Consider the following 16,410-nt stretch of genomic DNA (forward strand, 5'->3'; position numbering starts at 1 on the left):
TTACTTGATACCTTGTGGGGGTTAATGTTCTCCAAACTGATGGAGAGATGGAACAGAGCTTCCCCCGCCCCACACCACCACCACCACCACAGAATAACACCAATTATAGAACCAAATAAATAGACATTGTTATCTACAACAAAGACTTGGTAGAGGTAATTCTTCTATAACTTTAATTTAGTTGTGTTTCCTAATTCTAACTGTTTCTGGGTGGGGTTTTTTTTGGCTAACATTTATTTTTTTAACTCACTACAACAGTAAATTCTTGACCAACTTTTAGCTTCTCCTGAGCAAACTTTTACTTCATAAGAAGTTCATGAAAACATTCCAGAAATGTTGAAACCATTTCATAGACTCTGTCCAAATGTGTATGAATGAAATAACAATCTGAGCAGGAATTGAACCAACGTGCGGTGGACCGGTGTCAGTGACTGTGTTATGACAGGAGCAGCAGCTCATGTCAAGCCCTCAGGTCATTTAACATGATCCACTTTAGACTTTATTAAAAAAGGATGGAGTGACTACCAAATGATTCTGGTTAACTTATTAAATTCATCCTGGGTCATTAGTCTTAGTGAAACAGTCCAGTGAGTAATGAGAAAGTTCTGGATCCAATAATAAACAGTAAATGAATCATTTAGACTCCCTGGATCAAATACACTTTTCTAATGCATTCATCTTTTTATTTCACTATCAGCCACAAAATCCAAACCTTCTCCTCAGGGACACGTTCTCTGTTTTACATCTTTGTCTTAACTCAAAGCGTTTGGCCCTAGGTTCGGACTTCAAGACGGCGTTTGGGCCAAAAATATGATGTGGTGACGTCACCTTTGTTTCTGGGAAAGTGTGATGAGTGCGTTTCGGTGGTTTCTTAAATTTTACAGACCACGTCGTCTATAAATCAGAAGAAAAGCCTCATCTGCAACAATTGCCACTAAACGCTCAACTTTTCACCACAGTCCTGCGTCGTGGGCTGTTGTTACATCGCAAAAACTAATTAGGGTCTTTGAGTGTGGGAGGCAGAGGGGGGGTCTTAAAAAGCGTTTTTAACCTTGTTATGTGGCGTGTGATGTCTCTGCTGACCCAACCCAGAGAATACAATAACGATGGAGCGGAGCTATCCACAAACGCAGCCCAGACGCCTCCTAATGTTTGCGGGTGTAATTTTATGAAGGTTAGGGCGGTTTTTTTAAGTCGGACCGGGGTGTAATTGGAGTGTAGCTCTCCCACTAACTGCCCCTGAACCGTCTTGTTAATTCTTAACAGCTCGCCTTCACCTTTCTTTTTTTTTTTCCCTGTTCCTCCGACCTCTGCCAGTGTTTTGAACATTTAATGGGAACTCTCTCACTGCTCATAAAGGATCCTCCCTGTTCCTACTGCCCCCAGTGTGTGTGTGTGTGTGTGTGTGTGTGTGTTTTCACATGCACTTTAAAGGTACTGGTTGAGGTAAAGGCTTACTAATGAGAAGCACATGTTGGGCCCAGTGGCTGGCTGTGCAGGCCGGGCCCAGAGCAGTGAGCAGCGGAGCTTTGACTTATTAAAGGCAGTAAAATTGATGCTTCCTCCTGTTTTCCCAATTAAAAAGTTAGAAGCCCCCTCTGCCCCCTCCACCCCCCCTCTACCATCCCCCTCCTGTGATTCCAGGGGTTCACTGACAACATCTGGATCCAATAGTCAGCCGATAAGACCCACTCCTCCACCCCTGAAGCCTGTACCATGCCAGTAACCAGCCTTACCTGGACCTGGTTTGGGTTTTAAAGATGGTGGGATGACAGGGTGTCTGTCAGTGGTTCTGGTCCAGCTAAGAGCACTCTCTTAACACTTATGTTAATGAAACACTCCCTCAGGTCAAACTCTGGTCTGAACTCTATTAATATTGCCTGGCTGGCTCCGCCCACTGGCCTCCAGCCGCAGTCAAAGGTCAAACTCATAAAGGTTGTGGACCCACTGACGGTCTAACACTCACACACAACCGTCTTCGTCTCTAAGCTGCTGCAGACATGGATGAGCCGGGTTGTCAGGGAGATAGTTATGCTGTATAAAGTAAAACAAAACTAGGTATTTAGTAGACTGTATAATTATTATTATTACTAATAAAACCTGCAGAAACAAAACAACCAAATCCACAGATATTTTTAAAACTGGATTCATTTTATTAAAGGTCTAATTTACAGCTTCAAAATGATCAATAAAAGAATAGTGTTTTGAAGTTAATCAATAGAACCTCCGGTCTGATCGGTCCTGTCCTGTCCTTTACACAGGGACTGTTTTGGTGCCACAGTCCAACAGTCCCAGTTCATCCAGTCAGTTCCAGTCCCTGTGTTTGGGCCTGATTCTACTCTGATCAGTTCTTTGTTTTTGGTGCGATTTGTGTCTCACTCCATCAGTATATTTTTGGAGAGGTAGTGTCTGTCAAGAAGCTAAGAAGTGCTCTCTCTGAATATGTGCTGCTTACCTTTAATTTGACCTTTGACCTTTTGATTTGTTTTGGTATTTGACACTTGGCCTGTGAGAACATTGTCTTACGTCAAACCTGTAAATGTGTTGGAGACAACAGGTTCCACTGTCATCAGTTGTTTCACAAAGAACAGAAATTGTGGAGGTTAGACTGCTTTTTGCCCTGCAGAGAATTATTGCCCTGCTCCACTTCTTGGTCAGATGTTTATCCTCTTTAAGATTCTATTTTTGGTTTTTACACCACGTTTCCTCTGCAGCAGCAGAAGTTGAAAGTTTTCATCCACTGCCTGCTGAGCAGCAGACAGTCAGAGTCAGAGAGCAGCTGGTGATAAAACAGTGAAGCATCTAACAGCCAAAGATCTAGACAGGTTTCCCCGAGGAGGTGGTGGAGACCAAACCAGAGGTCGGAGGAGAAACAAGACCCAGAACAGTTTTCTCCATCTCTGAAAGTCCTGACACACTGTAGCGGGACTACAGTGGTCCGGTGCTGATTGTTCACGTAACGCTAATTAACCTCCAACACCCAGCGTGGACATTGAAATAACTTTACTGCACAACCGTTCATTCATCCGCTGACGTTCCCTCCTCCTCCTCTGTTTGTGTTGCAGCTGACGAGGCCCAGAGACAGATCAGCATGTGCCTCCTGTACCACGTCAGCATTGACCACAGATTCAAGTCCATGTTTGCAGACACAGACTGCATACCGCAGGTAAGACTGGCTAATGTACGAACCATCGGTTACAGCAGGGCACGACAGACGCGTCCACACCAGCGTGGAGAAACGAGCGACAGAGTAGAGGCGGTGACCACATCCTGAACCACACCTGGGTCTGAGGACAGCGGCTCAGTCTTCAGACAAAGATGACGACTTCTTTTTTAACCATTTATTGAAGTCTCATATTCATCAGAATCAGAGTCAAACATATTTAGATTTGGAGTTACAGCTGCTCCTGCAGGAGGCAACCAAGAAAAACAACAGCATTATTCCAAGTGTAGGAAATATGTGGGGGAAAAAAGACTCGGAGACTTGGATATAGATTAGATGGATGAATGGATGGATAGAAATGTATTAATTTTCTGGGAAGTCTCTTTGGAAAATTAAGGTAATAAATAATACAGCCTCAGATATAAAGACCACTTCTTTCCCCTCCACCACTGTTACTAATGTAGTTTTTCCCCATCCCTGTTGAACAGATACTGACCTATGATGAAGTGCAGCTCAGTGAGTGTGACTGAAACGACTGTCAGGTTAAACATCACCTTCAGTCACTGAGACACACAGTCCTGAGTTACTAACCTGGAGGTGAAAGTTAACGTCTGAGACTCAGTCAGCTTCACTCTGACTTCTGTCACCTGAGGATCACAGCAGGTTCTGTTTGAGTTGTGTTGAGCGCCCTCTTGATTGAACTGACCCGGTCACTCGCTCCTCTCATCATGGGCGATTAGCTAAATGTGCTGTTGTGTTTGTTTGTTGAGATTGGGTGTAAATGTTGGCCAGATGTGGCCGAGAGCGTGGGCTGTTTGTACAGAGGGAGGGCTCGTGTCAGGAACGGGTCTGAACCCTGGGCTCCCCCCGTGGCAGAAGGGACCCTCAGGCTGGGCAACAATGACAAGGATGTGACCTCTGACCCTGCCCCACGGCCTTCATTTCCAGAGTTTAGTTCTTTAGTTTGGACTATGTTTGGAGTGCGTCTATATATTAGTACTTGATTAGAAAATGACTAAATATTCAGTGAAAACCTGTTTCTGTGAAGAAGCAATCTTTAATCCTAGGAGAATTAACTGAACAAAACTGAACTGGGGTTAATGGGATTATCTGAAGTGATTCACTTTTGGGTCAAAACACACATTTTTGAATTAGTGTTTACTTTTGGTTGTGGCAATACTTCTGTCCCGTCCTCACGTTCCTCCGTCTGTCCTTTCCCAGACCAGGGACTGACCTGTTCACACCTCTCCTTCACCTTCACCATCTCTCCACCTCCTCTCCTCAACTTCCTCCTCTGCACATTTTTAATGGGGTTTGGTGCTGGATTTGGGGTTTCCAGAGGCCTTTTGTCAGGGGTGAAGAAGAAGCTGCTGCAGAGGTGGAGGTGCAGGGTGAGGGCGGAGGTGACGACGTTGGTCTGACTGCAGGCTGGCGTGGCACTGCGGCCCTGACGGGGGCCTCCGGTGGCCGTCTGTGGTAAATAAGCAGAGGCAGGTGCCAGAGAGTCTAGACGATGCTGATTTGGGGTCCGGGGCCCCTGGTATGTGATACCTTACCCAGGCTCAGCCCGGCCCTGCCTTCCTCTCTCACTGATTCCTTCCTCCTCACAGGGAATCAGCATCCCCCCTGACCCCCCCGAGTCAAAGCTTTTCCTGTTTAATGTTAAATCAGCACACGGGAGACGGACGCACACACGGTGTGGGTGTGAGTGTGTGTGTGTTTTTGGGGTTGGGGTTTTTTCTCAGGTTAGATGTTGATTTTCTCTCCTTTCTTTAAATATCACACACTCTTGTTTTATCTTTAACTCTGATCATTTTCCCTCCACCTCTGAGCTGCCTTTATTCCACTGGAATATTCAGATTAAATCTTCAGATTAAATCTCACCAAATCACGACTTCAGTTCATTGTGTAACAATGACTTTAGTGTTAAGGTCACTAAGAAAGTAAAAATGTGAACACACCCCTGTGAAAAGGCGACGTTTTGACTGATCTCCTAATGTCTTGTCAACAGCTCATGAAGATGGTGTACGAGTGTGGGAAGGAGAAAATGGACATGGAGCTGGTCTCACTCTGCATCAACCTGGCCGCCAACAAAACAAACGCTCAGCTGATGTGTGAAGGTAGCAGCGGTGGAAAAACAGCCGCAAGAATCTTGTTTTTAAGGCAGGTCTCAGTTTCTCCTCCGTCCTCTTCAGGCAACGGTTTGAAGGTTCTGATGAAGCGTGCGGTGAAGCTGGAGGACGTTCTGGTGATGAAGACGATCAGGAACATTTCCCAACACAGTGGACCCACAAAGACTCTCTTTCTGGTAGGTACCAGCAGAACAGACAAAAGACAGATGTACAGAGTTTTCAGGTGAGTTATGTTTTTTTCCAACCTGCTCCTGTGTCCGTTTCCAGGATCACGTTGGGGACCTAGCAGCTCAGATTAGCGAGGACAAGCCTGAGGAGTTTGTGATCGAGTGTCTGGGCACGTTGGCCAATCTGACCATCCCAGACCTGGACTGGGCTCTGGTCATGGAGGAGTACAACCTGATGCCCTTTTTGAAAAACAGACTCAAACCAGGTTTGGGCCACACACTGTCAGACTCATGAACATCCTGAACGAGACGCCGTGTAACAACCACTGACTGTTAGACAACAAACTTTTTATATTCTAGACAGGCTTTTCACTTTAATGTGAAGCATCAGCTCCTGGTCCACTGTAGACTCACTGAAGAAGACATGTGGATGAACAGGTCCTGTGTGCAGTGATGAAAAATCATTGCTCTTCCACATCATTTCTACTGTTTCTGTTATCAGAAGCAGGGAGTTTCCAGGCTGCAGGCAGCTGAAATCAGTGTTGATGATGTGTCAACACCTCAGAGAAGTAAACTTCAAAAAACACCAGAACTATTCCTTTAAAGCCAGAGATGGGCGTGCTGTGAGATAACACACACACACACACACACCGTCTGTCATGTACAGTATCTGTGTTCAAACAAAGACCAGGTCTCTGTCACAGAGAGTCTTAATCTCTGCTCTGACTGAGTCGCTTTATCAGTGTCATCAAGTCTGTGTGTTTGACATGAAGAGACAGAACACTCTCTGAGGTCATGACCTCAACAGTACTTTTCATGACCTCAGACCTCTAGGCCCTGACACTCGCTGATCCTTGTGGGGGTGGGTTATCACAGCAGAACTGTTAAAACCTGCAGAAACATTTGATTTTGGTCCAAATGTCTGCCTGAAAGAAAACCTGCTGACATCCAGAATAAAACTGTGGAAAAGAATCTTTTATTTGTTCAAGGGTGTGTTTCTGTGAGCAGAACAACAAGCGCCTCAGCTCATACACAGTGCACTTTCCCCCTTTAGGGGGCGCTGTTCTGTGCTTGACTCATGCTTCTCTGATGTGAAGGTTCTGCCGAGGACGACCTGATGCTGGAGGTGGTGATCATGATCGGAACGGTTTCCACAGACGATTCCTGCGCTGCCATGTTGGCCCGCTCTGGAGTCATTACTGCTCTCATCGAGCTGCTCAACGGTCAGAACCACAGGTTTTTATAAAGTTATGGTCTGGTTAGCAGTTCTATTCCCACAAGAGCAAATGTTAATGTGTTTAAAAAAGCTGCAAAGAAAACATGTAACTCTGTCTTTTACAGAAAAAATACACATTTACACAGAATAAACACACAATAAAACACACATAATAAATTATACTACAGTACAGCAGCTGCAAAATACCACCAGGCTGTATTTAAATAGAAGACATGAGAAAAGCAGAAAACAACCTGAAACGTGTAGGTAAAATACTGCAGTATTACACATCAGGGATGTTATAAATACACATTTAGAATATTACTGTAGTATTACACATTTAGAATTATACTGCAGTACTACACATCAGGAAGGAGGGATGTTAAAAATACACATTCAGAATAATACTGTAGTATTACACTGCGCTCGAAGGAAAACAGTTGTAGTTGAGGGTTCCGACTGTTACTACATGATGTTATTACTCTTGCAGCCCAGCAGGAGGACGATGAGTTTGTCTGTCAGATTGTCTTTGTCTTCTACCAGATGGTCTTCCACAAAGCTACAAGAGACGTCCTCATCAAGGAGACACGTATCCTTGTCCCGTTGACGTCTGAAGTTAGGGTACTCCGGTGTATTATTTGTGTAATACCAAGTATGTCATATACACAATATGAGTGTTAAAGAACACGGAACATGTTCTGTGTTGATTCAGTTCCATCAGGAACGCCGTTGATCTCCAGGGTCTTCAGAGTACTGTTGGCCTGTGGATGAAGTGTTTGTCCTTTAACTCCACAGTACAGAGGCCCCTGCCTATCTCATTGACCTGATGCACGATAACAACCCAGAGATCTGCAGAGTGGTTGTCAACACACTGGACATCATCGCAGTGAGTGATTTCAGACTCAAACCGGTTTCACTTTATCAACGTCACCACAGTATCCACCGTGTTTCCAACACTGCAGAAATATAAAGTAATATTCACTGGAATAGGATTTGATTGAGTTACTTTTTAAACAAAGAGTCAGAAGGCAGACGAATACTTCAGAAAAACAGAAATAAAACAGAATATCTGTGCTGATGTGAGTACACAGTGTAAGTAATGTCTGTGCAGGATTATCTGAGCTGTCCTTCAGGTTTTTAATTTGGTGGATTATGTTCTGAAATACTCTACAAAAATTGGCACAACAAATTGTTGGTGGTGTGCAGCTCCACTGTACTGCTGAGCTCCGGGCTTTTCTTGTATTTGTGAAGTAAGAAATAGTTTGATATCATGCAATCAGCAGATTTAACTCATGAATTCATAGCTCCACCTGCAGGGGAGTGGAAGGAGGTGCAACCCCTCTGATTTACAAACACAGCAGTCCTGCAGACTGTGTCTTGAATGTTCTGACCTGGACAGTGGATCATGTTCCAGTGCTCTCACTCTCACCTCCTCCTGATGTTCCACACTCACGTCTGAGTTTAACCATTAACTGACCCAGGAATTCCTGCATCAGCTCCTGTGAGTGACAGCTGTGGTCAGCGCGTAGTCACGGTGTGATCGCTGCCAGACCTCAGATCTGTGTAATTAGATGTAATTTATCGCTGAGCGGTGTAGTGGGGGCAGAGGAAGTGTTTCATTGAAAATTATCAGTCAGACCTATTAAACTGTGAACCACATGAAAGGCAGTGAAGTGGGCTCTGGAGTGTGTCAGCGGCCGGACAGTGACGGCAGCGGCCGTGGTGGTGGGAGAGAAAGCAGAGCTGTGGACGAACACACACACACACACACACACAGTCTACTGCTCACCGCGGTCCTGGTTTTGACAGCACGCCTCCATAACTGCTCCGTCTTAAAAAGTTGGTCTTTGATCATCGTGGCCTCGCTCATGTATAAACACGCAAACGCACACGTGGACTTTTGTGGACGTTTCACAGAGACAGAGAACTGATTCACCATCATATTATTAGAGTACCAGTAGTTTACAGAGGAGTGTGTTTTAAAAAAAACTTTGTGTACTTCCTCTCCCCTGCAGTGATGACCTCACTTCTTAACACTGGGACCTGATTGGTCAGATTGAACTGATTTGTGAAGCGGATTGTTTAATGATGATGCCGGCTGTTGATGAATCCGTCTGAGGAACAAATATGTCACTGTGATACTCAAGGGTTGACTTGGCTGTGGATGTGTCAGTGCAACAGCCCATGGTCCTGTTTGGAGTCCAGAGCCCCCGGTGGATGTCAGGAGCCACAGGTCCCTGCTTTACGTCTGAATGATTAATCTCTCGGTCCTGGGCGTCCCAGGTCTCAAAGGCCACCTTTATCGCTCCCCCTTTCAGCTCTTTAAAAAGAAAAGAAAACACAGCTCCGTGGTCGTGCTGCGAGTGAAGCTGCTGAAGAAGAGGACGGAGACGAAACACAGCCGCACACTCACCGACCTCCGCACAAAGACACACTATTCTGCTGTTCTGTCACTCTGCTCATCGTGGACCACTGCGGCCTGTCTGAATGTTCTGTCTTAGGTGGACATCCAAGTCCCTGCTGGCAAGCATGGGAACAGCACCTACAAAATTGTGCAGCCTGTGGCCTAGTAGTCGCAGGTTGGTTCTTGTAAACTGAGGGTTGCTGGTATAATTCCCAGCCATGGCAGGACTCTGGTGTGTTGAGTCTAACACTAAACGCCTACTGCTGTGTGTCCAGTGTTTAATGTAGCAGACATGTTGATATATGTTAATAGAACATCATTCATTCATGAATCGTCTCACATCTCGTCTATCTCACGGTCACCACAGCTGGAGCCAATCCCAGCATTCAACAGGTGAGGCAACTCATTACTGTTATAATTGTACCTGTGTCTTCAGGAGCACGATGAAGAGTGGGGCAAAAAGATCCAGACGGAGAAGTTCCGCTGGTACAACAGTCAGTGGCTGGAGATGGTGAACGGTCAGATGGACATGGCTGAAGACACCTTCCTGTACGGAGAGGATGGAGAACCCATGGTTGGAGATGGGTCTGGTCTACAGTGTATGTTCTCAGCTCTTTTCACAGTCAGGTGTGTGTGGTCGAGGTGTTTCTGTTCTAATCTCTCTGTTGGTCCCGCCCTGTGCAGATGGAATCATGGAGGCAGATGGAAGCGTCACTCCTGACTTTTACCTGGACTTCCAGCATGGAGACCTGCTGCAGACAGGATACCTCAGCAGGTGTGTGAGCTTTTCCTTCACCAGGAACAACAGTTTTGGACCAGTGCTGTGTGAACAGTCGATGATCATCAGCGCTGACACTAGTGTGGAGCCTGCAGAGATAAGACATCTGTGTCGAGGTCTCTGATTTTATATTATTGATGTCAAACACAGTCAGCCCTGAGTCTAAATGCTGCTGCTGCTGCTGCTGCTGCTGCTGATAAACCTTTAATATGCAGTGAGGTATTAGAGTCAAACTCCTTTATTTTCCACTACACAGTAATAGTAGGTTGCAGCTGACAAAGAGAAGTGAACGTTCATGTTTAATTGGGGGGCAACAGTTCAAGGAGCCCACAGTTTGGTTTGGGCTGTGGTTTCTGCTCAAAGGTTTCTTTTCAGTTTTGGTTTTGTTTTGTTTTTTTACCTCATTAGGGAAAAGAAAAACATTTTGACTTTCAATTTGGTTGGAAGTTTACAAGAGTGATTATCAGGGACACAAGACATGTGTTAACATCCGTGAAATGATGGAACAGTCCCAGCTCATGTGTGTTGGTAACATCCTCCCAGTCACCTCACGTCTGTGCTGTCCTCCTTATTTTTACATTGTACCTAAAATCGTCAAAATTGGCAACCAGTTTGTTACACTCTCCTCCAACAACATTACCTCAGAAAAGTTAGTTAGTTACTGTAGGGTTAGGGCTGTAGTCCACTTGTAGTCTTCATTTTAGTCAAGTCCGTAAATGGAAGGTCACAAACATCACAATTAAACAAACATATCGTAACATCAACAGACTGCACCTTTAACCTTAACTCAGTTAAATGAGTTGAATAAGTTACTCAGTTGAATAAGTTAAATGACTTTTTATACGGTGATAATAAAAATAATCTACCTTGTAAACACCTGAGAAATATATGAAATAACAACATATAGTCACCTTTATATATATTTCCACATTTATGACTGGTACTGACCTTTGAACCAGCAGTAGTTCATCATACTACATGGAAAAAACAGACTGTCTGTCACACTGAAAACTTCCTGGTGAAACAGAGTACAACAGACGTGTACTGTGGACCTCACAGCTCTCTGATCTCTCAAAAAAAAAAAAGAAATCCTGACGGTCTTTTTATGTGTTTGATGTTTATTTGTCAGAGACTCAAGGTGTATCAGAGGGGAAATACTTCACAGTTGTCATAAACTAGATCAGAGTCCAAACATCACCAATCCAGGAATTCCTTCAGCCTGATGAAAAAAACAAAAAAACAATCAGCGATAAAACTAAAGACGACGCTGACGTTCTTTTGTTTCCGTTCCGTGTCCGTGACCTCCGGCAGCAGATGATTCTTTAAAGCCGCTGAGACAGGATGAAACGTTGGGGAAACAGGGGGTTTATTGAGAGTCGTTTGTCTTTTTTATTATCAAACCTCTGCCTTCGTGCCTTTAAGCTCGTGCCGTTAAGCGTTTTTTCTCTCTCTCTCTCTGTCGTAACCCCACCCTTCAGCTCCACCTTACTAGGAAGAATGTTTAAGTTGGCTGCTGTTGAGAGGCGGAGTGTGACAGGCTGACTCCAGAGCACAGAAATGTCTTTATTGTCTTTGTTAACTCTCACTCTCCTCCTCTCTCCTCAGGACTTTGTAACTGAAACCTCTTTAAATATACTGTGAGCCCCCGGGGAACAGGCGTCTGTGAGACTGTTTTAATTTGGCTGCTGTTGTCTGACTGATCCAGGTTAAGACAATAATCTAAGACTATTTTTAACTCTGAGTGAAGGAGGCCTTGATAGGATGTCCATCACTTTGATCAGTGATAACTGATCTGAAGTATTGGTCCATGTTCAACACGGACTCTTCCAACTCTAAATTTAGTGTCGTTTTTATTTGGTTTAAAAACTCTTTGATTCTTTCGACCCTCCCTGGAAAATATGTGAGAGATTTCGTCTTTAACTTCTTGTCCAATCTGTGATGTTTTGTGCCCCCCCCCCCAGACAGACAGACTTAGTGAGGCCACCAACAGACCAATCAGTGAGTTCTCAGGGTGTGACACGGTTCCATCAGCCATAGATGAAAAGAAGAAATCCATGGACGTCAGGTGGGACGTTTGGATTCACAGGGACGGCAGGGGGGAGGGGGGGGGCAGCTGTAACCTGAGCAGTGACAGCAGAGTGAGATCAAAGCTGGGCTTAGATGGGCTCTGGATGGAGGAGAAGCGGAGCGTGGGGGCCGAGGGGGTTGAGGGGTCACCCCGAACGAGGAAAAGGTCTGATTCCTTTTCCTGTTCCCTGCACAGGAACGTTCTCTGCCGAGTAGGACGCGGCCTTGGTCGGTCCTCTGGGACCTGGAGTGGTTCTGTAGAAACACTGGGCTCTTTGTCTTAATTAGCTGTCAGTGTGTCACAGCCAACACTGACACACAACAATGAATAATTAATAACTTTCACCTTGATGAGAAACATCAACACTGTTGCCTAACATCAGGCCCTGAGGCCGAACGACCGACAGTATTTGGGACGCGTCCTGTTTCTGAGGAACCTCAAGAGACAGATTTTTAAACGCTCTGATTTCTCCGTGTGGAACAGTCAGATGTGTAGATTTGCTTGTACTGCTCAGTAAACGTCTGAGGTTTGAGTCTGTGGCCAAAGTAAATGATAATTAAATAGAAGAAGAGCCAGAGTCCAATCACAGTTAACAATTAAAACACTCCAAACCTCTGTGCTTCGTTTCACAGTCAACTGGAGACGTTTTAATCGGTTACAGAAGAAATGGTGAGGTTTACAGTGTCAGAGTATTTACTGGGAGTATTTACTGGGAGTATTTACTGTGTACCAGGAATGAGACTCTGGCATTTTTCTGGTTCTTTGTCAAAGTTTCCCACTAGTTCCTTTTTAATCTTGGTTTTGTGACATTAGTTTGAAGACAGTGTTTGTTCTTCAGCAGCAGGAAGTCACTGCAATACAGACCTGATAAAACCTGTATCTAAAACATCTGTTTGGTGATGGCTCGTCGTAGAGCTTCAATTTTAATTTGAGTTTTATCAGCACGGCCTCAAAAACACTGGTCTATTTTTTCCAGTAATATTTTTCTGGTGAATTTGTTTGTTAGTTGTACAGAGAACATTTACATTTGCCATATAATTAGCTCCAATTTTTTGTATGTACATTTATTATCCAACATTAAATGTCTGGTCCAACTCAAATTATAATTTATTTAAAAAATGTTTACATTAAAAATGTAAAATAATTTTGATAATTAAATTAAAATTAAGGAAAATAAATTGATGTACTTTTGTTTCAAACTGAGATCCTTGTTTATATCAGGAAACTAAAAATGGAGAAATTAAATAACAAATGATTTAAAATGAACTTTAAACATTTAAACCCGTCATCCTGTGTGTTTACAGATCAATAATAGATTTTTTTTTCTATTTGTTGATTTAGTGGATGAAAATGTCTAATGTTGATGTGGTCACTTTTATTTATTGGCACTAAATGATTGTTTATGGAGACCAGAGCTCAGTGTGAGTTTGGTGCTGATGAGTGTGATGAGTGAAGCAGCACTGCATCATGGGAACTGTTGGTTCATGGTGTGGCGTGGTTGGGATTCCTTCAGGTTTTTTACTGGGGTCTGGGTTTTCTTCAAAGGCCTCCTCCTCCAGTAAAAAGTCAGATCTGTTCAGACTGTGAGAGGTCAGAGGTCAAGAAGCTACTGCTCACATTTGTCCGACTTCTTCCTCTCTGTGTGTAATCTGTTAAATATTTAAATCCAGAGCAGCAGAGGAGAAGAAGAAGGAAAAGGTTAAAATTGTTCTGTGTGTGTGCGCACGCAACACCAGTGTAACCAGTACTGTCAACCAGTCTAACACCAATCCAGGAAGTCCAGTCTGGGGTGTAGTCCAGTCTGGGGTGTAGTCCAGTTTGGGGTGTAGTCCGTGGGCTGACGGTGTGACTCAGAGCTCCTCTGCTCCTCTGCTCCTCCTGCCTCCTTTAGCCTGACTCTCAAATCTCCTCTGACAGCCGTAGCGTGTGGAGAGGAAAAATACTCTTTTTAACCAGAGAGGGGAGAGGGAGAGCAAATACGGAGGGAGGGGGGAGAAAAGGCACAACATGGAGTGGGGTCCGGGGGGGTGTGAGGATATGGTGCGAGCTGTGTAACTGATTGCTGGAAGTGATTTGGCTAAAAACAACACATCATTACAGGCGCTCGCAGGGGCAAAGCAAACAGCTCGTATTTTAGAAGAGCTGACGGAGGGCGACGGGGCCGAGCGTCGGGGTAAAGAGGAGAGAAGAAGACAGAGTGACACGCCCGTGCCATCCATCAGAACCCACTTTATCCATCAGCTACACCTTCATTCAGACCAGGTGACCCTGACCCTTTGCTGTGACCTCTGAAAATAGTAGACCAGTCAGAAGATGGAGTGTGAAATCGGACTCCACCCACCACGTCCACAACCCCATAGTAACTGATTTACACGCCGTAGCTCCAGGGCCTTTCATCATCATCCGCCTGCCGTCAGCAGGCCTCCGTCCTGCAGCAGAGGAGCAGCCAGGACCCCCAGTTCTGGCCGTGGGCCCACAGTCTCCTCACTGCACTCTGGTGTTTTGACATCTCTCAGGTTTTTACGACTGTTGAGCCCAGTAGCCATTAGCAGCCTGTAAGTCACTCTCTGATTGGACGTCCAACACCTGCAGCAGATGAATATTACATTCACTCTCTTGTTTTCCATCAGTGAGTCCTGTCCCGGATTAAAGGGGTGGAGGGTGGAGGGGTACCCTTTGAATATGATCACAGTAGTGCCAGAGCTCCATCTAGTGGTTGCGTTGCAGTCCTGACTTGTGAATCTGCGACTTTTCCATCTGTGTAAAATGTTAGGAATCCAGAATGTTCTGAGCCGTACTCTCTGCTGACGCTGTGCCACAAACAAATGTCAGAACAGGAGCAGGAAACACAGCATCTTGACCCAGGTCGTAGTCTTAGAAGAGGATCAACGGAACATGAATTTATTTTCATTCTTGTCCGAATCGAATTATTATCACATAGCTTTATTGTTTATTTGTTTTATCAAGTGAACTTTAATGCAATTTATTATGTGAATTCTAGTTTGTAAAAAAAATATCAGCTCAAATATCCAGCTATATTTTGAGAAAATCTGAGGGTAAAAAAAGTCCATTTAAACTTTATTCTCATTTTTATTTTTTCAATACAACATCAAGCATTCTCCAGCTATAATCACAATGAAGCAACAGTCTAATACAGTATATATATATGTAACTCAAAAACACTGCCTTCCATAGTTTTCTGTTGAGAATAATCTCCTCTTTTGTTTTGGGGTTTTTTCTACATCTGTTTTAAATATTTAGAGAAAAGCTGCCAAAGGACAAAGAGAGTAAAAGTACAGACAAACTGAAACTTTAACTGCACATTATTGTAACATTTAATTTCAGAGGAAAATTTGGATTTTGATTTTTCTCTCAAATTGTTGTTGTTATTGACATGAAGGGGGTCTGTATTTATCAGTATGAAATCTCCCCCCTCTCTGTCTTCCCAGTCTGGCAGACCAGTTTGTCTCTCCAGCTCAGTTCCCAGTGGATCGGCCCGTCAGTGCCTACGGTTTCCATCCGGAGGAGTTTTTCAGTTCCTACGCCACGGCCTCTCGGTAAAACTGTTTACACGTCCACAAACAAACAAACAGTTTCTGTCTTTAGAACAAACTTTTACAACACTGTGAAAGTGACATTTTGAGTTTAGGTGGAGAGGTGGAGCCGAGCTCTCCGCCCACACATGTAGACTGTGGTGTTTTGTATTAGGTTTGAACCCGTCTGTGTTGTTTTACATCAGTACGAAGCCGTTCAAAATTACACACGACATTAGTTAATTTTTTCTGACTTTGTTGGAGCGTGTTCTGCAGGAACGTCTCTGTTTAAGGACTAGAATTGAGACGTCATCATGACGTTCACACCTACAGTGAGCTGCAACACACGGGATAGTCATGACAACAGAGGGCGCTGTGTTTACTACAACTACATTTCGTGTTCACGTTGCTGTTAAACTGTGAACTGTTTAATGAGGAACTTTATGTAGACGAGGCTGGAGGACGTTTTTATTAGAGAATAGACTGATCTGAAGTCAGTCTTGTCCTCCAGGGACAGACGTTTCCCAGCCTGGACACAGACTGGGACACAGACTGGGACACAGTCTGTCCAGGTGTTGTCCTGCGTATTGACAACACCGTCTCTGTTCACCAGCCTCTGCACTGGGAAGTTATTCATCTTTATTTATGTCAGTGTAATTGAAGACGAAATACAGCCTTTATTGAGTTAGGATGAAAAATGTCCTCTTCTTTTTAACCACCAACAAATGTGGAAGTATCCCCTACTGTTATTATTTCTGCTCTTTATCTTGTCCTCTGTGGCCGGAGCATGGTCGTCCTGCTGGATTCAAACCTCTTCTCTGTGTTGTGTTTGAGTCTGTGATGTGTCACAGATGGCGCTCTTCTGACAGGCTTTTTTATTTTCTCCTGTGTCAGTGCGACTGTGTCTGATTAAAACATGTCGTGGACCATGAATAAATAATCAAACCAT

General features: G+C 44.3%; 1 protein-coding gene across 3 annotated transcripts in view; it reads left to right on the top strand.

Moving 5' to 3' along the window:
- The window catches only part of kifap3a (kinesin-associated protein 3a), a 29,527-nt gene that overhangs the window by 12,043 nt on the left and 1,074 nt on the right, over nucleotides 1–16,410 (top strand). The window contains exons 11-20 of one of the 3 annotated variants that reach the window (XM_025064378.1): nucleotides 3,066–3,166; nucleotides 5,175–5,283; nucleotides 5,359–5,471; nucleotides 5,563–5,728; nucleotides 6,560–6,685; nucleotides 7,169–7,267; nucleotides 7,479–7,564; nucleotides 9,519–9,681; nucleotides 9,767–9,857; nucleotides 15,378–15,485. In XM_025064378.1, coding sequence (XP_024920146.1) covers nucleotides 3,066–3,166; nucleotides 5,175–5,283; nucleotides 5,359–5,471; nucleotides 5,563–5,728; nucleotides 6,560–6,685; nucleotides 7,169–7,267; nucleotides 7,479–7,564; nucleotides 9,519–9,681; nucleotides 9,767–9,857; nucleotides 15,378–15,485 — 1,162 coding nt within the window. Of the gene's footprint in view, nucleotides 1–3,065; nucleotides 3,167–5,174; nucleotides 5,284–5,358; nucleotides 5,472–5,562; nucleotides 5,729–6,559; nucleotides 6,686–7,168; nucleotides 7,300–7,390; nucleotides 7,427–7,478; nucleotides 7,565–9,518; nucleotides 9,682–9,766; nucleotides 9,858–15,377; nucleotide 16,410 lie in introns of those variants that run through there. The other 2 variants (XM_008338038.3, XM_017042688.2) reach the window with 2 other exon arrangements.

The sequence above is a fragment of the Cynoglossus semilaevis genome, chromosome 2 (assembly GCF_000523025.1).
Source record: "Cynoglossus semilaevis isolate Cse_v1.0 chromosome 2, Cse_v1.0, whole genome shotgun sequence".
In the NCBI taxonomy this organism is placed as follows: domain Eukaryota; kingdom Metazoa; phylum Chordata; class Actinopteri; order Pleuronectiformes; family Cynoglossidae; genus Cynoglossus; species Cynoglossus semilaevis.